We start from the raw sequence: 25,186 nt of genomic DNA on the forward strand, positions 1-25,186 counted from the left end.
ACAAGCTCGACTGCAAAGTTGAGAAAACGTCTCCACACGGCAAAAGTCTAGAACCTCTGCTAATACCGCGCTCGCTTTTGTCACCGCCCCAGAGCGGCGTCACCAACACGTCCTTCGCCTCTTGTGCCGGGTCCACGACTGCGTCCCACTAGCGCGGAGCGATGACACTCACGTGATCGCTGTCTGCCGAGTCCTCGCGACGACTAACTCCCACTCCCCTGCCGCGCCTGAGCGCCCGGGTATCCCCCCCTTCTCCGCGAGCCCGCGGAACACGCTGATTGGTCACAGGCGGAAGCCACGGCCTTGGCGCCCGGTGAACAATTAAAACATACACAAATACACAACCCTTCAATACAAAATTAATTATAATAAAAATATATGCAAAATATATACAAATAACGTAAAACAAAATATATTTACAATAAAATAATAAGTCAAATCCTGTAAAGAAACACGTCACACGTCACCGTCACTTGCGTCGCACAACACGCTCAAGAGATGGCGCTGGCGAGGCATAACGGCCTGAAGGAGCCGGGGAGACACTTGGGTCGACGTTATTAGGAATTGTTTGGAGACTGCATGCTGTGACATAGTTGAGGTCTTTTTTGAATATCAATTATCACCTAATTGTTTCGCTCACAACATTGTAGACATTGTTTTTGTTAACGTCAATCGATTATTAGTAAGTATGAATTCAAATCTCCGCCATTAAAATCAGCAATTTTTATAAAAATAGTTATTATAAACTGTTTACACAATGAAAAAACTACACTTCAGCCATTGTTTTGGATATCTAATCAATATGGCACATCATTTAGCTGGGGGAAAAAATTGGCCTCAATTATAATGTAATCATGAAAATGTGGTCATTCAAAGTTTATTTATCTGGAAATGATTTTGTTTTGGTGATCTGGCAACACTGTCGTAATCCTAGAATATAGAGGACCTTGATTAGAATAACCACGAGACTAGCCAATAGGATTATAGCGGTACGTTTTAATTTTGAACGGTTGTAACAAGAATATTTAACATCACATCTCTTCATATTCCTAATAATTATTATTTCGTTAGTGAAATATACATGTAAAAAATGAGAATAATATTATAAAATTAATATTTTTCTCCTGTTATTTGTTTATAGCAATGGCGGATTCTGCAGCAGCTAATTATTCAAAATCTCTAGGAAATTTGGATATGGGCATTAATCTTGAAGAGATACATAATGTTGCTGTTTCAAAGGTAAGGCCTGTAAACGTTTAGTTAAGTTTATTACATCCATTATATTTAAATATTTATTTGAGGCTATGGTGGTTGAATGGACAGAACACTTAACCTCCGAGTATTCCCGATGAGAATTGGAGATGTGGAAGACTTTGCCGAGTACCGACAGAACACATTGCTCCATTAGCATCTCGTCACCTTTCATTGTGTTCAATGACCTCAGTGTGAACTGGACGTTAAGCATCCATTTCAATTTTATTGTTCTTAGTCAATATAAGTCATGCTCAAATACATACTCGATGATGACAAATTTTGTAGAACAGTCTGCTAGTGGCTCTGGGCTTGGGGGACTCTTGGGAAAGGGAGGGGGATAGCTCCTCCCGAGCCTGAATTTTATGGGTAAATATGTAGAGTAGCGGTATTTGCAAAAAAAAAATGCTAAAAATGCTAAAATACTTTTATTCTATGCTCTTTCACTTCCTCTTTTCAAAACAACCGGCGGAGATAAATTCCAAATAGGTACTTTAGGAGATATCAAATATTTTAATTTTGCAATACAAGACCTGTGCAACCATTCGACCGCTGAATTTTTGTTATTTTGCCGTGTGTTCGTGAATGCATAATTAATAAAATGGTCGATTAGGTCAGGTCAGCTACATTATTAATACTTTCAAACTAAGCTGACATTAAAAATAATGTGAATTAATTTTAATGGATGTTTAGTTTTAAAATATTTATAATGTAACTGACCTGACCAAACAAAGACAGAAGGAGAGATTGGTCAAGATGTACCCGGTGCTGAGTGGAGTGGGAGGATGGGGAGAGCTGGGGGGAAAAGTCAAAATGGGAATGCCTAGAAGTAGGAAGGAAAATACTAGGAAGGTTTTCAAAGAGAGGAGGAGAACAGAAAGGGGGGAAAATGTGATGGTCGTGAGGACAGTAGGGGAATGGAATAGGCTGGAGGAGGAGTGTGTGTCGGCTGGGAGTGTGGACCAGTTCAGAAGGAGAGTGAGGGGGAAGTAGGGAGAATGCTTGCCACCGGGCACTTACCCAATTGCAGCTATATATTAAATAAATAAATAAATGTAGTCGTTCACCTGTGTCACGAAAAAAAAAAAAATCACTCGTAAACAAGAAACAATGATGGCCGCATGTGCACAGGTATTGTGATGAAAATTTAAAAATTTGATATCTCCTAAAGTATTGGGAATTTCTTATTTCCGCCGGGTTTAATGAAAAGAGGAAGTTAAAGAGCATAGAATAAAAATATTTTTGGAATTTTAAAATTGTTTTTAACAAATGATGCCCAACTATGAAAATTAAAAAATTTGATATCTCCTAAAGTATTTGGAATTTCTTATCTCCGCCAGTTGTTTTGAAAAGAGGAAGTGAAAGAGCATATAATAAAAGTATTTTTGGATTTTTAGCATTTTTTTTCGCAAATACAGCTATTCTACATATTTACCATTTTATGTTATTTTATTTTGGAGTGTATACTTATGTTTACTTAAATATTTGATTTCACTTGTTAATTTTTTTTAAAAAATATTTTTAAACTATTGGAGTTCTGTATTTGAGACCATAAATTTGTAAATATTCCAAGGCCAATCTCTTGACTAATTAATGTAATGTTTTGCGACAAAATCCTTTCTTTGTTCGATAGCTCCTCCTGAAGACTCTTCCTGGAACCGCCCTTGGCTCTGGAGCATGTGTAGTTGGTCAGTGACCTTTTGAGGATTTTATAAAAATGTTTTTTCATTAGAATGAGGTTTTAGTACTTTTTTTTTTTATGAAAAAACAAGATCTACTTTTTTGACTTACTTGAAGTCTTTTGAAAGGGTTATTTTTTGCAAGTTTGAAATAGATCCTTTAATTACAAATTTTCATAAATTTCTCGTAATCAAACAAGAATTCATAACTATAATGTATCTTGCCCTACCAAATAATTGTTGAGAGAATTTGTAGTCAATGTTGGGAACAAAGAGGATCTTAATAAACCTAATATTCTTGTAAATTATATAGAAAACATTTATGGCTTAATCACAGAGGATCAGCCTACTATTTAGTGATTGGTATAGGTGTGTTTAAATTAGGTGACTGGAGCCTACACGTGTTTTATTTCTCTTCATCCTACTGTTAGCATTTACAGTTCCTTATTTTTTAATTTTAACATTTATTATTTTTTTAAAAACATTGTCATATTCTAAATTTAGTCTAAAAATGTGTGGTTATTTCTAAACTCTTTACGGATTACAAGGTAATTAATGAAACAGCCGACCCCAGAGGTAGGCTTCGAGGACAGCGAAAATGATTAAGAAGAATTACAAAGTACAGAATGACTGGGTCAGTATAGCAAAGTTGAAGTCCTCGGAGTGCAGACTGCGTCCTACCTCGGGCGGTGATGCGAAGCGACTGGGGCGAGCGATGGCCGCCGGGGTGGCAGGACAAGGGCGTTGCGCGCCAAGACGGATACTACCGTTATTCCGAGCCGTATCGTGCCATGGCATATTTAATAAAACCACTTAAATCACCAAACTTCCTTTTGCATTTTACCCTGTCGGTAATTTTCATGAACCGCAACCACGTAATAATGAAGTTAAACAAGAAATAATTAAATAAAGTTACAGTAACTGGATGGCCTTCGGCAAGTCTGAGTCTGAAGTGGACTTTTAGCATTTCTGCTGAAAGGAAAACAAATGAAATAAAGTATTATGCCCTGAAAATTATACACACAACACTAGGGATAATTTAAGAAATACAATAATGATAATTAAATATAAACTGGGCAGGAACGAAGCTCTGGCTCGACTCTACCTCTTGCTGGGCGTTCACACACGCACACACGCATACGTCTGCCGCGGGAGATTCGAATGAACGGGACGGAAGAAAGAGGGGTATGAGGGTGGTAACATATCGGGCTCTAGGGGGCGTAGCCCCGGTTGACATCAATACAAAGAAACTGTACCCCTCATGGAATTGTATTTTATGTAACAAATCAATTGTTACTAGTACATATGTTTACTGTGTCTTGGATGAACATGTAGTAGTGTTAAATTTTGCTTGTACTTATTTAAATGGGAGCCTGGAGGCTTGATATGCGCTTGTTAGTGACTAAAGAAATTGTGTGCATTTTTGGTACCCGATTGAGCTTGTCCAAAATAATTTATTTAAGAAGTGAGTTCCTCTTACAGGATTTTTTTATATATAAGTTGAAGGGACCTTCTAGTACTAAACAAAAAAAAAAGAAATTGAAAAATTTTACTTGATAGTTCTCCATGTTGATCTCATTTCGTGAATAAAATAACTGCTTTTAAGTAACTTGATGTTTGATTCTCAGCAAAGGAATTTTTTATATAAAAAAAAAATGGAATGGAGCAAAGAGTGTGCATCTTTTTTTTTTTACATAAACTGGAAAACTTATAGGTCAGTGTGTTCAAGAATTAAAATAATTTTACCAAAATCATCATTTTATAAAATGTGCCTTTCTTTGCAGAGATTTTTGATGTCTTATCTTAGAACTCGGTATATAACATTTGGTAGGAGTATTTCGTGAATGTGACTGGGTGTTGGGAGAAGCGCTTGCCATTCAATTTTTTGTCCAACCTTAAGGGGGTCCTCCCATTTCAGGTCATGATTTTATATTTACAGTAATTACAGATAAACATGTACAATTTTTCAATTGTTTAACTTTCACGAAATGAAAAATATATTCATAGCTTACTTTTTGCATAATTAGCGTTTTTTGGTTGTACAAATAAGGAGAATTTAATTTATTGAAAAAAATGAAACTTAGTAGGTTTAACTGAAATGCCACTGGCTACTCCAAGGAATGGTTTGAATTTCTTTCAGAAAATATTAATTAATTTTACCTGGCATTTCAAAATTCTCAATTTTGTTACGATTTTGACAGCCAAGAAACATGAAATGAGTTTTTGTGATAGAAATTCAAACCATTCCTTGAAGTAGCCAGTGGCATTGCAGTGAAACCTAAAAAGATTCAGTTCTGCAATAAAATTAATTTTCCTTATTTGTACAACCCAAAAACGTTAAAAATGTAACTTTGGCAGCTAATTATGCAAAAAGTATGCGCTGTATATATATTTTTTATTTTGTGAAAGTTAAACAATTGAAAAAGTCTAAAAGTTGATCAGTGATTAATATGAATATAAAATCATGACCTAAAATGGGAGGCACCCACTTAAGTTGGCACTTGTGCTGCAGCATGTTAGCGAACGCTATTTCTAAGGCCTTGAAAAGAGAGAGAGAGAGAGAGAGAGAACGAAGAGACAGCTGTTTACTATTTTTTCCACTAACAGTAGTCTGGTACAGCAAGATGCATTGTTGAATGTTATAGATGCCTTGAAATTTAATGTAATAAGCCAGCTTGTGTTCCAATCACAAAAGAGCTAATAGCCTATGGTAAATGTGCAAGAAGCAATACCATCAGTACTTAGAGGAAACCAAACTAAGAGCAAATAAACTCCTTGAAGAAAAAGAGAAGAGAAAAATTTCTGAAGAAGAAACCTCCAGGATAGAAAATCAACAGAAGATGATGGTTGATGATATGCAAAAAAATTTGGTTGTTAAAAGTAAAGATGAAATTGAAAAAAAGAATGCAGCTGGCAAACTCCTTCAGCAAACTGCATCATGTATAGAATCTGCACTCAAAAGAAAAAGCCTTGAAGAGTTACATGTAGCTCATGGATTATTAGAAGGATATAAAGTTTTAAAACTTGAAGAGTACAAAGCTAACAAAGAAACATACTTGCATTCGAAGACATTGGGGAATAAAACTTCATCTGTTATAACTTCATTTTTTGAGAGATCCACAAAAAAAAAAAAGGGTAATGAACCTGTAAATGAACAGTTTTATCAATGTGAATTTATTGTTATCTATGTAACTTAACAATACACTTTGTTCTTGATTGGTTTTATTTCAATAATCTGTGTATTAGATTTTAAAAAGTTATACGTTTTGACTGCTGTAAGTACTTTTCGTACGTGGATTTTATCACTGCGTATAAAAATTTTAAATGTGCATTTTATACTTTTCCACTAAAAATTAAATTTAGCTATACCTCATCCAGGGTCAAATCAAAAACACTAGTCAACAAATTTGAATAAAATTAAAAAGATACTAACATGTAACGAACATTAAAATAAGTTTACATTTTGATTTGATCTTAACCGGCTTAGTGGTAGAGGTTTCTCTTAAAATAAACGTAATTCTTTTGAATGACTTTTTTTAATTTACACTGTGTGTAAAGTTTATGTATGTAAAATCCCTAATTAATTCTGTATAGATGAAAAGTTTAAAAAAGCTGTTGACTAACATTTTGGTTTAACTTTAAGCAGCATAAAAACTATTTTTATTTTTATTTTTTTCATTGGTAGCACATAATTTTCTCGTTCCTAATTCAGTCCCTTTTTTCAGGGTGAATGGTCTCTTGTTTAAGTGTGAAAGGTCCCTAAAGTTCCTAAAGTTGACTCAAAGAAGCAGTATGAGGCGTACATACGTCCATGTGTTGCGCGCGCTTGAAGTAGACCCGGGTGCAGTGAGGCTGGCATCTCCCTCGTGTCCCCCTGGCGCTGGACAATCAGCCACAGCGACAGCAACCATGCTGGCTGCTAAATGAACACTACGTTCAGGCATGTCTTTTTATCTGCAGCTGCAGAAATTGAACGCGCTGAAGGAAAAACGGGAACATCTTGAAGAAGAAGTTCACAGTCTGACAACAGTTCTGCAGGATCTCAAGATGGTTAAAATGAATATTGAGGGTGAGTTAAAAAATGGTTTTGAAATATTTTTTTTTGTGGCATTATTTTAACTATTTTTTTTGGTGAATTCGATAGAAGTTTCTCTTAGTATTGCATTGATTTCATTTTTGTTTTGTGAGTGAAAAAGAAATGTCATTATTTTTACTGATACTTGAGGCTGATTGTGTTACATAGCTTCCCAAAATGCACGGTTTTTAATTCTTTTGTTCTGTTTTGACTATTTTGATTATTTTATATACTTTTGTATAAATTTCAAGTTTGTCAAATCTGGCAGTTACAGGAATATGTGAAAATAGTAACCATATTACAATAATATATAAAATAAGTAAATATTTCTGCTTACTTAAGCAGAATCTGGCGTTACTGTAATGTTCACTTCAGTATTGAATAGTATTGATACTTTTTGAAAACACTACATATTGCAAATGTTTTCTCTCTTTATTTCTCTTCCCCTGTTCAGACACATGGCTGGGAAGGGGAGGGGGGGGGGGGGGTTACATGCGTAGGTTCATGAGGGCTTACTTGAGTTTGTGTGTAAACTTTACTGTGGGGACTTGCACAATCAAAAAATAATGATTGCACAATTAATCTATCCAATGTAAATGAATAATTTTCTTAAAACTAGTATTTGACATACTAGATACACTTTCCAGTACATCTACTTTGTTACGACTTATCTCAAATAGATTGAGAGTGACGGGCGATATGTACTCATTCTAGAGCTAAAATCAAATTAACACTAGTATTAAATTTACTATTCAATCCACCTTCATTAAATATATTATTATTCAAATCCATATATTCAAATAATATTGTAATTCATCACCACTTAATTATGGAACTGAGGACCTTCACACAAGATCTCGGATACACAGCCTACAGACAACTTGTGTGACAATTCAATTTTTTAAATTTTCCTGGGACCTCAGTTCAAATGTGAAAATTAAAATGCATAGTTTGTGTTAGTGATTACCATGTTGCTAGTATCACTCAAAGTCACACACTTTTGAAAATTGTGTATAATTCATGTCTGTCTACTGCAAACAAAGTTGTTTACATTCAGCTTTTTCATACAACTATTGTGTATGTGTCATGCCTCATGCTAGATTTAAGGACATGGAATAACACATTGTTTGAAGTTAATTCCTAAGTACTAACTTTTCATTTGATAAAAGGACTTATACACACCTGTAGGTACTTAGGCTGCTGTCGGAGGTGTTTGTTTTCAGTTGTGATTCCCAAGAGTTATCACAATAATCATACATACTTAAATATTTCAAGTGAATATAAGGATGAATTAATTTATTTTATATAAATATCTAACATTTTAAATATTTTAAATAAGCAAAGATTTTTTTTTATTTTGTTTAAAGTATTCCTTTTATAATACACATAAGCTCAAGAGGCTCGCCTCGTCAGGGGTGTATCTGTGTCAGTGAGGCGGATGATCTAGTCGGGTGTATGTGTGTCAGTGAGGCGGGATGATAAGCGCGATGCTCGCTGGTGCTTCCAGCGCGGTTTAGCCTCTAAGCGCAAGGCTGTGAACTGTTGTGCAGTCTTCTCGCCATCCATAGGACAACTGTGAAATTTGAGTGGTGACCATGATATTATATGGCATAGAAATAAAGGTAACGGTGTAATGCAAGTCCAGTAAGTGCTTTCAAGAATCTGTACCGGTTGTTTTACACCTAAAAATTACTCCGAAAACACACCTTTTAGCCATTTTAACTTTTCTAGAAATACAGTTTGAAACTTATTCTAAAATTAAAAGTTCTTTTCGGTCCTCAGCGAATTCTTAAATGCTTTTTATAAACAGACCCCACTTGAATATATTTAGTAGTTTTGAAATAGATTTGTTTTTCCTGAAGCTCTGCGCAGTGTATGTGTTGCCAGGTGAACAGGGTCATCAACACTACTTTATGTATGGACAATAGGAGACTGTATTTTTTCAATTACATTTTGGTATGTAAGCATTATAGGAGTTTGCGTACATTTTTGGAACACTCAGATAGTTGTTGTTTAATGTTTAATGCCAGCTTCAGTACAAATTTCAAACCATTGAGTAGACCGGGGCTTCACCCCGTGAGTAAGACTCAGCTCTCTTCCTGACCTTCACCAATCTCACATTTGGACCACCGTAGTACGTGAGCACTGTGTGAGTGAGTGTTCAAACAGTGTAACACAGCTGCGGAAGACAGCCGACTATTCAGTGCTACGTACCCCTTTTAATTAGATAGGCAAGGTTTTGTATTCCTTTTTTTTTATCCCCAAGGGTATTTTTTTTTTCAGCATGCCAGCTTGAAGTGCCCTTACAACATAGTTTAAGCAATTCTAAACATTTAATAGAGACAAACAATCCCGAGAATGACAAAGAGGGTAATAATTTAAATTATATATTAAATATTAAATTCCTGTGTATTAATTAATACGTGGGAAGATGTTCCTCAGTTGAGTAAGTGTTATCGGGCATGGCACTAATTGAAATGAGTGTAAAGGTTGTTTGCTTGGGGATGCCATGATGCTTCGGAGGGCGCGCACTGCCTGCCCAGCTGACTTTTTTTCTGTTTTGATTATTTTGTTTAATTCATCAAAGATTTGGAGATTTTTTCATGAAAATGAAATCAAAGATGGTAGGACGCACCAGCTGCTCGAGAACTTCTTCCCACCTCACCCTGAATTTCCTAACTGTTACATAACAAGTTTTTTTTTTTTTTTTTTTTTGCTACAACGCATTCAACATTTACTTCAAAATTGCTCTCAACTTCTTGAATTTTTCGCTCAATCACATAAATGCCCCTAGCATTATCATTAACCTTGCCATGCAGTTCTATGATTTTATTTGGATTTCTACCTATTTAATTTTGCATCTGCCTGTAAATTTCTTGTAGATTTGATATTTTCCCTTCCTTTTCCTATACATCCTGTCTAACAAACGCAACATTTTCTTTCAAAATGCTAATCTCCCTTTTACAAGTTTTGAAACCAGTTTGTGCTCCTGTAATCTGCAACTTACTTTAATCTACCCTTGTACTTTTGGATATTTGTTTTTTCATGTCTGTCTTGATATTTTCCATTTTAAGTATTACTTTTGATAACTCCTGTTGCATCTGTGCTATTAATTCTTCTCTAACCTGCACATTTCTTGTCAAATTTTATGTGTTTGTGCTCTGTGTTCCATTTTGTTTCTAAATTCCTGAGTATCATGCTTGAGATATTTCTGTGTTTGTGACATTATTTCAATTTTACTGGTGAGGTTGTGTTCCAGTTTTTGCATTTACATCTGAAACATTTCCATGTTGAACACTTACCCTTCAGCTTGACTGCTATTTGCAGGATGTTTTACATTGCCAGAAATTTCTTGGAGACACGAAAAATCCTGACCTTCCATTTGGCAGTGATTTTCATTCTAATACAGTGAAACCCGGTTATAATGTTCCCGCGTATAATGTTTTCCCGCTTATAATGCCATATTTTTTAAGTCCCGACTATTTCCCCATAAGAGCAATGTATTTATTTCCCTTTTATAATATTTCACGAATTATGCTGTTCCCGCTTATAATGTTTGTTTTCTGAATCCAGTATGTGGCGCAAACGGTTTTATAAATGTAACTATTCCAACCATTATTCAACCAATTAAGTTAAACGCGTAAATTAAGTAATATCAACACACAATAATTACGTTTTTGTTTACAGTCGTTATACCATAGATTGTTCAAATAGGTTAGTGTGCATAAACAAAATGGAAGTGTGCCAGAACACTGGTGCTTCCAGTGAGCACTGGCCTTATTAACTAACCCTGTGCACTATAGCATTCGATATATCGAATAGTACCATACACTCAAATTTGCAGTGTCGTGTCTATTGGCATATTCACCTAGGGAAACAATACCAAATAGTAAATATTTCCGTTGCTTATTATTCTGTTTTATGAAGCATGTTCTTACGTAGTTTTACAATATTGTAGTTTGAAATACTTTCCGCGATGTCGCAAAAAAAAAAAAGTAAAGCATTTTCTATTGCCGATAAAGCTAAATTTATTTCAATTATCGACAGGAATCCACAAAAAACACGTGTTGAAGTGGCAAAGGAACTGAACATAGGCGTTTCCACTCTGAATGCCATCGTCGCAAATCGCGAAAAAATCTTAAAGAACTTTGGTACTGCATCTACTAAGACAAAGAAAATAAGGAACGGGAAGCACAATGAAGTTGATGAAAAACTGTTGGCTTGGTTTAAACAAGTTCGAGCATTGAGTGTACCCATCAGTGGCAGTATGCTGCGCGAGAAGGCTGAAGAAATAGCTTTGAGGTTAGGTTTTGATTACTTCAAAGCTACAAATGGGTGGATAGATCGTTTCAAGAATCGGACTGGGATAGTGTATCGTGCTATTTGTGGAGAGTCGGCAAGTGTTGATGAAGGAAGAATTGATGAGTGGAAGACAAAGGTATTGCCTAGCATGCTGGAACAGTATGACCAAAAGAACATCTTCAATTTGGACGAATGTGGTTTGTTTTATAATATGTTACCTGACAAAACATTTTCTTTCAAAGGTGAGAATTGCAGTGGTGGTAAGCGAAGCAAAGAGAGGGTGACTGTTCTTTTAGGGGCAAATATGGATGGAACAGAGAAGCTGCCTCCATTAGTTATTGGCAAACCATCCAAGCCGAGATGTTTTAAGAATGTTCGATCACTGCCATGCAGATACAGCAGCAGTAAAAATTCCTGGATGACATGCAAGATTTTCCAAGAGTATGTACAGTTCCTCGATGCTAAAATGGGTGTGAAAAACAGAAAAATCTTGCTTTTTATAGATCACTGTGCTGCACATCCTACAGATATGGTGTTAAGAAACATTAAAGTTGAGTTTTTGCCTGCAAACACCACATCTTGTCTTCAACCACTGGATCAAGGCATCATTAATGTGTTCAAGTGTGGCTTCAGGAAGCGGCTTTGTCGAAAAGTACTGCGGTACGTTCAAATGGAAAAGCCAATCCAGAAACTCAATTTACTGGAAACAATGCATATGTTGGCGGCTTCATGGGATTCAGTTCAGCAAGCTACGATTGCTAACTGTTTCAGAAAGGCTGGGTTTTCCAAATCTTCTGTCAACTCGGAGGTAAGCCTTTCTGAAGAGGAGCTTCACACTCCTACAGCCAATGAGTGGGCAATTCTGCAGAGTGCTCTTAATTTTAAATCTACATACGAAGAATTTGCCAAAGTGGATGATGATGTTCTTTCCTGTGAAACTCAAACTGTTGAAGACATTTGTGCCTCAAATGCTGAAGAAGACAGTGAAGATGAAGAACCTGAACCATATGCAGCTGTACCAACAACTGCTGAAGCATATCAAGCTGCAACTGTATTGAGGAACTTTGTGGGAGCTCAGAGTAACGTACCTGAGAGTGTGATGTGCTCCATGTGGAAAATAGAGGACTACTTGGGAAAAGTAGCACTAGCCAGTAGAAAACAGACAAAAATAGATGATTTTATAATCAAATAATAACTGTAATGAGTGAACATTCAAATGTCAAGGGATTTTGTGTTTTCTTTTCCATTTTTTTATATATGATGTTTGGCAAAAATATTATTTCAGTATTAAATTTCATACTAAGTGCTATAAACTAAAATTAAATTCTTTCACAAATATGATGTAGTTTTTTTTTGTGAATGTACAGAGTTTAACAAGTAGATTAAAAATATAGGAATTCATATTGGGATATATTCCTTTTAACGTGAAATTAATTTACTTAGCTTAATGAGTCCATCAGTAAACATTTAAAATACTATCGAGAGCTAAATTAGTGTTTCCTGCTTATAATGTTTTCCTGCTTATAATGTTTTTTTTCTTTTCCCCCCTTGAAAAACATTATAACAGGGTTCTACTGTATTCTTTATTTTCAGGAAAACCCAGAAAATCATCATTACTCCCTCTGCTATTCAATTTTTCAAAAGAAAATCTCACCAAAAAAACACACACACAAGTAACTCTCCTAACCAGTGTAAATGTACTAAAATGACAACTTTTTTCAATTTGCTGCATCAATGGTGTCTGTTCCACGTAGTCTTGCAACGTGAAGTTATGATGATGTACATTGTTAGGCACTGTTGCTATCCCAAGTACGCTCTCGTACTGTCTTGCCAAAACCACTCCTTGATGAAAATAAATCTCATTGCTTGTAGAAAACTGTATTTAGTCACTCAGCAAAAAAGCATCACCCATAATCTCATATTAATTTCAAGAATTGTTTTCCAAAAGGGTTACTTTACGACTGTTAACTATTTTCTCAGAGCGTTTTATATTCTTACTCAGCCCGACATTGGGTGCCATGTATGACAATCCAGTCTTTCTGCTAGCTCAAAATTGGTCTAGATTGCACAAACAAAAACTTGAAAAGTTTCATTGATTGTTGAAAAATAAAATATGTAAGTTCCAAAATATTTATGTTTGATTACTGAAATAACATCTCTTATACATACTGATTTTTACTGCTTTTTATTTATCCTTGTCGAAAAAATCACAAGTCACAATGCCTGCCATCTTCCAACCAGGAAAATATTACATGACGAAAAAAACACACACTCGTAGAAAAAAAACATCAACTTCACTTGTGCAACAAGTAGGTTTATTATTAGGCACAATATCAAAAATGGTTCCTATTAAATTCCATGGTTGCTTATGACAGACACACAGTACCAATGGCTGAGAGACCATTGTCTGCTTGGCGTGGCCATTAATTGACTAAAAGGGCTCACTCCATGGAGGTGTTAAAGGGGGCTTTAATGTCGTCCTGAGTCAGAAGTGGCAATCACATTTGCCAACACCAAAATATCTGCAGAATCAAATAAACGAAAACAATGTAAGGCATCCGGAAGGAAACACTTAACACTTAAAAAGAATTCTACGCCAACATTTAATATTGTAGGACAAAATGACTACAAAACACAACACATAATGTGTTGAACTTGGGTATAAGGCAATATAAGGCTAGAAATTACAATATGCTGCAGCACACTAAAAATATTTCAAAAAAGTAATCAAAAAATCTCATTTGCTATACTGATAAAAACAGTACATATTATAGCTTTACATTGCGTGGTGCAAGCTGCAAAAACATTTGCATAATTTACCAAAAATTACTACGCAAAAATATAAATACAATAATTAATGATAAAAAGAGGTAAAGATATAAAGTACTGTAAAAATGTCTGATGTGAGTCCTACATGCCCAAATGTTTTTGCGTGTATAAGTCTTACCTAATCAATTAAAAAAAAGCATACAAACTCTAAATTACAAAAAGTGATACAATTTGAAATTCTATCCCTTTGAACACCTTGTTGACTACGAAAGAGCTCATCATGACTTGTGGTAATGATTATTGCTAACTGGCTAATTTTCTCCTTGAACAATAAGTTCATTTTGTTGCAAAGTCAAGACTGAAAAAAACATTCACTTCAATATGCAGCAAAAATAATGATATCTTTGTGGTTGCGGGGAGCACGTGGTCACACTATAGATCACTCACAATTGCAGTTAGGATGGTATTTATTCACATGGCTTGCTTCAAGTAGACCTCTCAAATACTAAAACTGTTAAAGTGCCAATGAACTTAAAAAATTAATTAAATCAGTCCAACACCAGGAGTAGGCCTTGAGAATGTAAGAAAAAGGTTTAGAATGTGAATTACGATGACAGAGTTAACGGATCAGTCCTCGAGGTGCGGTTTCGAGTTCTACTCCCAGCGGTGAACGGAAACTACTAGAGCATGTAATTTAAATGAATATTTTCGAAGATACTACAGATTTGAAATGCAGGGGCATGGCGGTTGGGGCCGGTATATGAAGACAGTATGTTCAGTATCGGCACTGCACCCGTGCGAAGCCGGGGCGGGTCACTAGTGAAGGAGCTGTACCTGGGAATGACGGTGTGCGACTGTGCGGGGGCCAGCGGACGACAGCCGGCTGGCGTGCCGCACCCTGGAGCTGGAGGGGGACCTGGGGCGCAGGCGGGAGCGGCAGGACGTCCTGGCCTCGGAGGCCTCGCAGCTTCGCGGGAGCCTCGACTCTCTCCGCAGCACGCTCGTGCAGGACTTGTGAGTCAGCTTCGGTGCTCGCTGCACGTGCATAACTGGTAACACTCGCACGACTCAACGTGACCCTTGGTGAGGTGAGAGTGTGAGGTCAGCAGTACAGAGATAAGAAAACAGTTACTAATTTTGATTAATTTACATGCAGATAAAATCCTTAAAAACAATGTAAGGCATGTTTCTAAATGTTAAAATTTTTCCATAACTCACAAATTGCAGGCCCATCAACAAGAAATGTGCCATATGTACCACCAATTCATATTGCTGACCTTACACGGAAATGAATGCATTCCAGATTCACATTCAGATTATGATAACTATATTCACAATGATACTTCTTCACAAGTTAATTATGTTCCACAATTACATGAACCCATAATAACAAACCCAAATACTCAAAATATTATTCCACGTGATTTTAAAAATAATACTCCTCAAAACATGCATTCTCAACATAATCTACCTGTACAAACATATTCTTCTTTCCAACAAAATTCCAGTGCTCATCGAGAATTGCAAAAAGATTTTTTTGTAAATGATTTCAGCCATGCTTATGACATTTGCAATAGACTGTGGTTTAAAAAATATTTGAAAATTTTTGATAATAATTTAAAAATTCAAAAATAGAATACAGTTATTCCAAAGTTTTAGTTTTCACTTGTCGGCAGTTCCCACGAGTACTTTTTTTTTTACTATTACCAAGAACCATTGACAAGTATCACTTATTAAGTACCGTATATACTCGTGTATAGCGTGCCCTTTTTTCCCTCAAGTAAAGGAAAAAAATCAAGGATGTGCGCTATACACGGAAAAAAAAAAGTTGAGTGAGGAGGCGGGGAGGAGTGTTAGTCGTTAACTGCCGGACAAGGCCTCTCTTCACACTCACACACACTCACTCACACACACACACTCACAACCTGTTCTCTCCTACACACGCTCTCACACACACGCTCACACACACAAGTGCGTGCGCGAGGTGAGTCATCTAGTCCTCCGCGCCAGCTTAGCAACGGTGACGGGAGTGGTGGTGTTCAGTCCTGTCAACTGTCAAGGTTACTTGATGGTTATAGTCCCATTCCTGCCTGCCTCCCTCCCTCCCTCCCTCCCGCCCTATTACCAGTTGTGACAATACAGCGCTTCATTATCTTCCGTCTACACAGCAGAGTTTAGCTTGCGCGGTCGTTTCAGATGGTACAGTATGCCGAAAAAGTTTCACTTTCAGGTGGAAGAGTACTGAATTTAAGTATTTTCCTGACACATCAATGTAAATAATCATTTGTTTCATAAGTAATTATTTAACAGGTACCACAAAATGTTAGTAAAATTTATTTATGGGAAAAAAAATTATAATTTTTTTTTGAATTTGTTGCAAAAATCGTGGTGCGCGCTATACACGAGGGCGCGCTATACACGAGTAAATACGGTATCTTGTTTAAATAAGTATTTATGTTTTTCCTGGCATGTTTGTCTTTTAAACTGAACAGATCTCATAATTTTGCAGTGTACATACACCAAAATACTAGCAAAATAACAAGTGCATATAATGACATTCACATACATGTTTCTATAGGCAGAATTATGAAGCAAAAATGAAGATGATCTTCGGGAAATATCAAGATGCCCATGAAAATTATGTAAGTATATTTGAAATTTTTTTTTAATTTGGGAGGTAACAAATGACAACTTTTGAAACCAAAAATATATTTTCTGTTTTGTGTTGATCTCATATAGTTATTGAATACATCTGCTTTAAAACTAACAGATGATCTCTCTTTAAGCTCGCTACAAGTCTTGGGCAAGGTGGTGGTCTGAGCATTGTTCACACAGGGCAGGGCTAGTGGAAGGTACACATCTACTTATAGGCAGGGAAGTGCTACTGTGAAAACCTGCAAACATGATGTCGTCGTAATTTCAGTCAGGTGGTAAACCATGCAGGTCAACACCATGGCACACAAAGTTCCTTCCACTCACTGCAGTATGCTCCACATCTTGCAGTAAAGTGTTGTTCTGATAGGTTATATGTAGGGGTATGCACTTTTCGTGTTTATTTGTTCACAGAATTCGAGGTTATTTTTCTGGAAAATCGGTGTTATTTTTCTTTGAAAGGGAGGTTATTTTGACTACCAAAATGGATAACAGTAATACCAATTTCATATCTCAAGTGTCGTGAAAATTATTTTAACACTTAATACACACCAAATACTAACTACTTAATATTAAAAAAGACGACATTAAAAAGGTAAATTGAAATTGAATGTCCAGTATTTGGAGAAGTATGAATGAAGTCATTTCTCAATTCTTATTTAAATACTTACCAAAAATATTTCTAATACTTTCAACCAGGCTTGGGTTTACTGTTGCTAGGATTATATATTTTGGATCCAATACTTTAAGGTGTTCAAACATTTTTTTGCTGGGATACTATGCCATTAAAGAAATCAACTTTGCTTGGGCTTGTGAAACTATTCTTTGAAGTGACAGTTGTTTGGCAGTCACTACAGGTTTCAGCATTTTTTTCAACAAAAGTAAGTACGGTAAATTAACACATTTTTGTTAAAAATATTTATTACTTCGGATAAGTATGTAGGCCTATGCCACGTAAGTATTAGAGCACAACTACCACGCCACACAAGTTCAATTCATACAGTTTACAAGTTTGTCGTATTCAACCACGTGCGGGCACGGCCGTAAACAGCTTTGTTTTGTTGTGACTTTGTGAGCGTGCGTGAGCGTGACTGCGCGCGCAGCCTACCGGCTGCCAGCTGCACTGCTGCTGCTGATTGCATCGTGTGAGCTCAGCTAGTAACCACGTGTGGTGTAGCTACTGCGTATTTGTTTGATGTTTTGTGTACAAGTGTATCAAACTAAACTCACGTCTTTGCTTACAATGTTCGAGTTATTCAAAACATTCAATTTCGCCTCTATACATGTTTACACTGTTTTTCTTACCATAAATACTATAAACATCGTCACATGTTCGCGTGTGAGAGGAAGCAGCGCATAGTACTCTAGTTGAATTATGGCGGCCGTGTTGTGTTTACTAATTCTGCACTAGGTGAGGCCTACGTTACGGACTTCGTCAGAAGTACGTATTTTTAGCATAGTTTAATCAAATAGTTATGGATATCAGGTTTATTTGTTTTTAAACGTTAAGATTCGCGTAAAAATAGTATCATATAATGTGGATATCGGGGTTATTTGTTTTAAAATGTTAAAATTCGCGTAGAAATGATTTTATTGCAAATTCGTGATTATTCGCTTTAAAATGTCAAAATTCGCGTAAGAAATTGTTTTATCGCAAATGTGAATTTTGCATACCCCTAGTTATATGGTGTTTGTTGCGACTGGGTGTCATGAAGTCAGGTGGTTTGAGTGTAATAATGTTAGCAGTTATTAGTAACGTTTGTTGCTGCTGGGTGTGAGGCAGGCAAGGCAGCACAGAGTTTTGTAACGTTGACAGTTTAAAGTAATGTGTGGTTCGGCTGGGTGTTTTACAGGCCAGGCAACTCAATATAGTAACGTTGCTATCGCGATGGGGGTTGACGTGTCCGTCGAAGTTTAGGGCGCCACCACATGCATAACAGGCATGTGGACCCGGCTACTCTGTTCCCAGGGCCGTGACGTAGCCCGTGTGTGGCGAGGCCCATTTCCCCCTGTAGCACTAACCAGCTCCGAAAACGATAACAGGTGCGTGAAGCTCCTTCCTCTAGCAGCAATCGCGACTCACTGGCCGTTCGTCCTCGCTCGGCAACTATCGGGAGCGGAGCACTGTCACACCGGTGGGCGCGAGCCGACACACGCACGCACACACTTCGGCGGGTGGTGGTGCAAGGAGGGGGCTCGCAGCGTGTAAGGGGGGAGGTGGTGGCACATCGGGCTCAGAAGGGCGCAGCCCGGGACGAAGTCAACGTTGACAGTTAATAGTTGTGTGGTGCGGCTGGATGTTTTGCAGGCCAGGCAGCTGATTGTTGTAACTTTATTGTTAATGGTAATGTGTCATGCGTCTGGTTGGGTTGAAGACCAGGCACCAGAGTCTTTTAAAGTAAACATTGTGATTGTAACATGTGGTGTGGCTGAGTGTGAGGCAGGTTAGGAGTTATAGTGTTAACTTGGGAAGGTGATAGTAACCTGTGGTGCGGCATGTTGTGTTTATAAGCCAGTCAGCAGAGTGTTATAAAGTTGTAAGTTAATACTAACATCAGTTCGTCTGAGTGTTTTTTAAGGCCATGAAGGTGAGTTTTAATCAGTTGAAATTGATAGTAACATATGGTGTGGTTGGGTGTGTTGCAGGAGAGGTGACAGATTGATGTAACATTGACGGGTGATAGTAAGTAATCTGTGATGCTGTTGGGAATTAGGCAGTTAGGGCTGCAGGGTGTCGTCACATTGACAAGTGTTAGTTCTTTGTTGTGTGTGGCCAGATGTTTTGCAGACCAGGAAGGAGAGTGATGTATCGTTGACAGTTTAAGGAAACGTGTGGTTTGGCCAAGTGTTTCGCAGCCCAAACAGCTCTGTATTGTAACGCTGACGGTTGATAGTAACCTGTGGCTCGGCTGGGTGTTTTGCAACCCAGGCAGCAATGTGTTAGAATTTTGAGATTTTGTATAAACAGAGGGTCTGAGTGTGTTAAATGGTCAGGCAGATGAGTGTCGTAAAGTTTACAGTTGCTTATAACATGTTGTGCAACTGGGAGTGCTGCAATTGCAGCTGGGAGTGCTGCAATTGCAGCTGTAAGAGGCTGGAGAGAAAGAGGGCTTGTCAGCAGATTGTGTTGGAATGATTACAAATTATAGGAGGAACAGGCTTAAGAAAGAGAGTTGTAAAGGCACGTGTGATGAGGTGTGTGTGACTGGTGTGTTAGGTCCAGCAGGCCCTGGAGGACCGGCTAGAGGCGCTGGCTCGAGAGAGAGGTGGTTGGCTGGTAGCAGAGAGTGAGAGCTGTGACGAGGCGTGTGTGGCTGGTGTGTTAGGTCCAGCAGGCCCTGGAGGACCGGCTAGAGGCGCTGGCTCGAGAGAGAGGTGGTTGGCTGGTAGCAGAGAGTGAGAGCTGTGACGAGGCGTGTGTGGCTGGTGTGTTAGGTCCAGCAGGCCCTGGAGGACCGGCTAGAGGCGCTGGCTCGAGAGAGAGGTGGTTGGCTGGTAGCAGAGAGTGAGAGCTGTGACGAGGCGTGTGTGGCTGGTGTGTTAGGTCCAGCAGGCCCTGGAGGACCGGCTAGAGGCGCTGGCTCGAGAGAGAGGTGGTTGGCTGGTAGCAGAGAGTGAGAGCTGTGACGAGGCGTGTGTGGCTGGTGTGTTAGGTCCAGCAGGCCCTGGAGGACCGGCTAGAGGCGCTGGCTCGAGAGAGAGGTGGTTGGCTGGTAGCAGAGAGTGAGAGCTGTGACGAGGCGTGTGTGGCTGGTGTGTTAGGTCCAGCAGGCCCTGGAGGACCGGCTAGAGGCGCTGGCTCGAGAGAGAGGTGGTTGGCTGGTAGCAGAGAGTGAGAGCTGTGACGAGGCGTGTGTGGCTGGTGTGTTAGGTCCAGCAGGCCCTGGAGGACCGGCTAGAGGCGCTGGCTCGAGAGAGAGGTGGTTGGCTGGTAGCAGAGAGTGAGAGCTGTGACGAGGCGTGTGTGGCTGGTGTGTTAGGTCCAGCAGGCCCTGGAGGACCGGCTAGAGGCGCTGGCTCGAGAGAGAGGTGGTTGGCTGGTAGCAGAGAGTGAGAGCTGTGACGAGGCGTGTGTGGCTGGTGTGTTAGGTCCAGCAGGCCCTGGAGGACCGGCTAGAGGCGCTGGCTCGAGAGAGAGGTGGTTGGCTGGTAGCAGAGAGTGAGAGCTGTGACGAGGCGTGTGTGGCTGGTGTGTTAGGTCCAGCAGGCCCTGGAGGACCGGCTAGAGGCGCTGGCTCGAGAGAGAGGTGGTTGGCTGGTAGCAGAGAGTGAGAGCTGTGATGAGGTGTGTGTGGCTGGTGTGTTAGGTCCAGCAGGCCCTGGAGGACCGGCTAGAGGCGCTGGCTCGAGAGAGAGGTGGTTGGCTGGTAGCAGAGAGTGAGAGCTGTGACGAGGCGTGTGTGGCTGGTGTGTTAGGTCCAGCAGGCCCTGGAGGACCGGCTAGAGGCGCTGGCTCGAGAGAGAGGTGGTTGGCTGGTAGCAGAGAGTGAGAGCTGTGACGAGGCGTGTGTGGCTGGTGTGTTAGGTCCAGCAGGCCCTGGAGGACCGGCTAGAGGCGCTGGCTCGAGAGAGAGGTGGTTGGCTGGTAGCAGAGAGTGAGAGCTGTGACGAGGCGTGTGTGGCTGGTGTGTTAGGTCCAGCAGGCCCTGGAGGACCGGCTAGAGGCGCTGGCTCGAGAGAGAGGTGGTTGGCTGGTAGCAGAGAGTGAGAGCTGTGACGAGGCGTGTGTGGCTGGTGTGTTAGGTCCAGCAGGCCCTGGAGGACCGGCTAGAGGCGCTGGCTCGAGAGAGAGGTGGTTGGCTGGTAGCAGAGAGTGAGAGCTGTGACGAGGCGTGTGTGGCTGGTGTGTTAGGTCCAGCAGGCCCTGGAGGACCGGCTAGAGGCACTGGCTCGAGAGAGAGGTGGTTGGCTGGTAGCAGAGAGTGAGAGCTGTGACGAGGCGTGTGTGGCTGGTGTGTTAGGTCCAGCAGGCCCTGGAGGACCGGCTAGAGGCGCTGGCTCGAGAGAGAGGTGGTTGGCTGGTAGCAGAGAGTGAGAGCTGTGATGAGGCGTGTGTGGCTGGTGTGTTAGGTCCAGCAGGCCCTGGAGGACCGGCTAGAGGCGCTGGCTCGAGAGAGAGGTGGTTGGCTGGTAGCAGAGAGTGAGAGCTGTGACGAGGCGTGTGTGGCTGGTGTGTTAGGTCCAGCAGGCCCTGGAGGACCGGCTAGAGGCACTGGCTCGAGAGAGAGGTGGTTGGCTGGTAGCAGAGAGTGAGAGCTGTGACGAGGCGTGTGTGGCTGGTGTGTTAGGTCCAGCAGGCCCTGGAGGACCGGCTAGAGGCGCTGGCTCGAGAGAGAGGTGGTTGGCTGGTAGCAGAGAGTGAGAGCTGTGATGAGGCGTGTGTGGCTGGTGTGTTAGGTCCAGCAGGCCCTGGAGGACCGGCTAGAGGCGCTGGCTCGAGAGAGAGGTGGTTGGCTGGTAGCAGAGAGTGAGAGCTGTGACGAGGCGTGTGTGGCTGGTGTGTTAGGTCCAGCAGGCCCTGGAGGACCGGCTAGAGGCACTGGCTCGAGAGAGAGGTGGTTGGCTGGTAGCAGAGAGTGAGAGCTGTGACGAGGCGTGTGTGGCTGGTGTGTTAGGTCCAGCAGGCCCTGGAGGACCGGCTAGAGGCGCTGGCTCGAGAGAGAGGTGGTTGGCTGGTAGCAGAGAGTGAGAGCTGCGATGAGGCGTGTGTGGCTGGTGTGTTAGGTCCAGCAGGCCCTGGAGGACCGGCTAGAGGCGCTGGCTCGAGAGAGAGGTGGTTGGCTGGTAGCAGAGAGTGAGAGCTGTGACGAGGCGTGTGTGGCTGGTGTGTTAGGTCCAGCAGGCCCTGGAGGACCGGCTAGAGGCACTGGCTCGAGAGAGAGGTGGTTGGCTGGTAGCAGAGAGTGAGAGCTGTGACGAGGCGTGTGTGGCTGGTGTGTTAGGTCCAGCAGGCCCTGGAGGACCGGCTAGAGGCGCTGGCTCGAGAGAGAGGTGGTTGGCTGGTAGCAGAGAGTGAGAGCTGTGACGAGGCGTGTGTGGCTGGTGTGTTAGGTCCAGCAGGCCCTGGAGGACCGGCTAGAGGCACTGGCTCGAGAGAGAGGTGGTTGGCTGGTAGCAGAGAGTGAGAGCTGTGACGAGGCGTGTGTGGCTGGTGTGTTAGGTCCAGCAGGCCCTGGAGGACCGGCTAGAGGCACTGGCTCGAGAGAGAGGTGGTTGGCTGGTAGCAGAGAGTGAGAGCTGTGATGAGGCGTGTGTGTGGCTGGTGTGTTAGGTCCAGCAGGCCCTGGAGGACCGGCTAGAGGCGCTGGCTCGAGAGAGAGACCTGGCCCGGCAACAGGGGGAGGGTCTCATGGAGCGTCTAGCTCGGGCGCGCACTTCCTTCCAGGCCGTATTTTACAAACCTCAGCGTCTGGACGTTGACCCTGCTGCTCTGGTGGCTGTTTTGTGAGTGTTTTACTTGGTTTCATTATTTCTACTTCTACCAATATTTTAAATGTTCTTTACTGAATTACAACTTCTATAATTTTATGATTACGGGCTTGAGATTAAGTGATTATTTTGTTATAGATTTGAATAAAAAAAATTGGATACACCTATAGCAATATTCAGTATTTTTTTTTCCCCTGCCAAACATATTACTTAAGCATTACACATCTAATGAATGTTTATTGTGTTGTCCGGTACTATTATAAAGTAGATGTTTACCCAACCGAAAATCCTAGGTCACAGATTTAAGTTCATAAAAACCATGGTGCTAGTTATAAGAATATTAACAGTTCATAGCTTTAAGTTGTGCCACTTTATAATATAATAGGTTACCATTTCAGCTGATAAGTTGTCTACGGTAAGTTTACCACTTTAGTTGAAAAGTTTGTTTAGGAAGAGTTATTGCTCACCTCTATCATGTTTATTGTTTACGTATTTGTATCCAGGGTAGTTCATCGGCCTAACCATTTATGTGACTTTATGCTGCTCATCCTGGGCTCTGCCTTTGAGTGGGCGAGTATGTGCTGCAAATAAGTGCTTTCTCTGCACAAATTTTCTTTTTTATTTTATTGTTGTTTTTGATGGTAGTTAAAGAGGTCAAGATTTAAATTTTTCTTCCTACTGTACTACTAGGGCTGTCTCGACTTATAATTCACCCAGTCAGTTTCAGACTGTGTCTCAGCGCTTCGGCTGCTCGATTCCAGTTTCTCCCGCTTCCTTGCACAAACCGGGGTGTTATTTCCCTCGTTTAACATGCCTCCGACTTGTCACGCATCTCGAGGCTCCAGCCAACCTCAGCACGCCCAGTACCGGCTGGTGTCTGCAACTTGGGTCAGGCTCCAGAGCACGACCAGTGTAGCGTGTTGGACTGCGTTGCACAGCATCAGCATGTTCCCTCACACCCCGCATCCTTGGGGGCCTCCTACCACACCCGTGCTTGCCCGTCAGTCACCTTTAGTACTAGAGTCCGCTAGTGTACCACCGACTGGCGACGTCATTCTGTGTCCACTAGTGTACCACTGGCTTAGTAATAACCGCACACCATCATCAAACACAGTCATTTTCATAAAAAAAAATTAATACTTTCCACAATGCAAACACTACACCTCAGTTAACGTTTGCACATCCAACCAATATGGCACAACAATCAGCTGAAGGGGAAAAAAAAAAGTCTTCACCCAGTTACCATGTAATCATGAAGAGTTTGCCACCACCTGACTAACGCTAAAGTATAATATAAAAATGAGCTCACATGTGTAAGGAAGGTGTGGTCCTCATCTGAGCTCGAGTCGTGCAGAAACTGCAGTGCTGATGCTGTGTGCCGCAGGAAGCAGATGGAGGCTGACGCGGAGAAGCACACAGGTGATAACGCAGAGTTGCGAGGTCAGCTGGAAGAGCTGCAACAACAACACCAGAAAGTGACTTATCAGTTGCAAGAGCTAACCACCCTCAAATGATGTATCTGTCAAAAGCTCCGTGTTTGGTATGTGGATGTTTGTTACTATCATCATTAAATTAAAATGTATTTTATCTCTCTAGTTATATAAATATTACGTAATTCATTTCACTACTATGCATAGCTAGTTATCAGTAACATAAAATTTTGAATAAAACCCACTAAGAGCATTGAGTAAACTCATTTTAAGATTAAAATAAAAAAAAGTGTATTCAGATAAAAAAAAAATATAATTTTTAGTGATAAGTTTTGAAGTGTACGCCAGGCAAATGAATTTTTTCTGAAATAAATAATTTTTAATGAACAGTTGGGAATGTTTTACTTAACACAACTTTCTTAGGTAAATGAACCTTGTAACGACCCAGATAGTAAAATAGGCTTGACAAGACAAGCTGTCAGTCATCTGCCACTGCAAGCCTGCAGCAAGCTCCTAACAGCAAGTATGTTGGCTTGCAACAACTTGATTCAAGCTAACTAGTCTGCACGCATCAAGCCCCACTGAAAACTCATAGTGCA

The 25,186-nt window shown here is 40.5% G+C and overlaps 1 protein-coding gene across 1 annotated transcript; it reads left to right on the plus strand.

The window, feature by feature from the left end:
* Nucleotides 1-911: 911 nt before the first annotated feature.
* On the plus strand, nucleotides 912-24,976 carry LOC134541613 (uncharacterized). Its single transcript, XM_063385160.1, has 7 exons — nucleotides 912-989; nucleotides 1,142-1,239; nucleotides 6,891-6,999; nucleotides 14,946-15,090; nucleotides 16,655-16,718; nucleotides 23,000-23,172; nucleotides 24,542-24,976. The coding sequence occupies exons 2-7, from the start codon at nucleotides 1,144-1,146 to the stop codon at nucleotides 24,669-24,671; spliced, it is 717 nt and encodes a 238-aa protein (XP_063241230.1). The 5' UTR covers nucleotides 912-989; nucleotides 1,142-1,143; the 3' UTR covers nucleotides 24,672-24,976.
* The last annotated feature ends 210 nt before the right edge of the window (nucleotides 24,977-25,186 follow it).

The sequence above is a fragment of the Bacillus rossius genome, assembly GCF_032445375.1.
Source record: "Bacillus rossius redtenbacheri isolate Brsri chromosome 4 unlocalized genomic scaffold, Brsri_v3 Brsri_v3_scf4_1, whole genome shotgun sequence".
NCBI lineage: Eukaryota > Metazoa > Arthropoda > Insecta > Phasmatodea > Bacillidae > Bacillus > Bacillus rossius.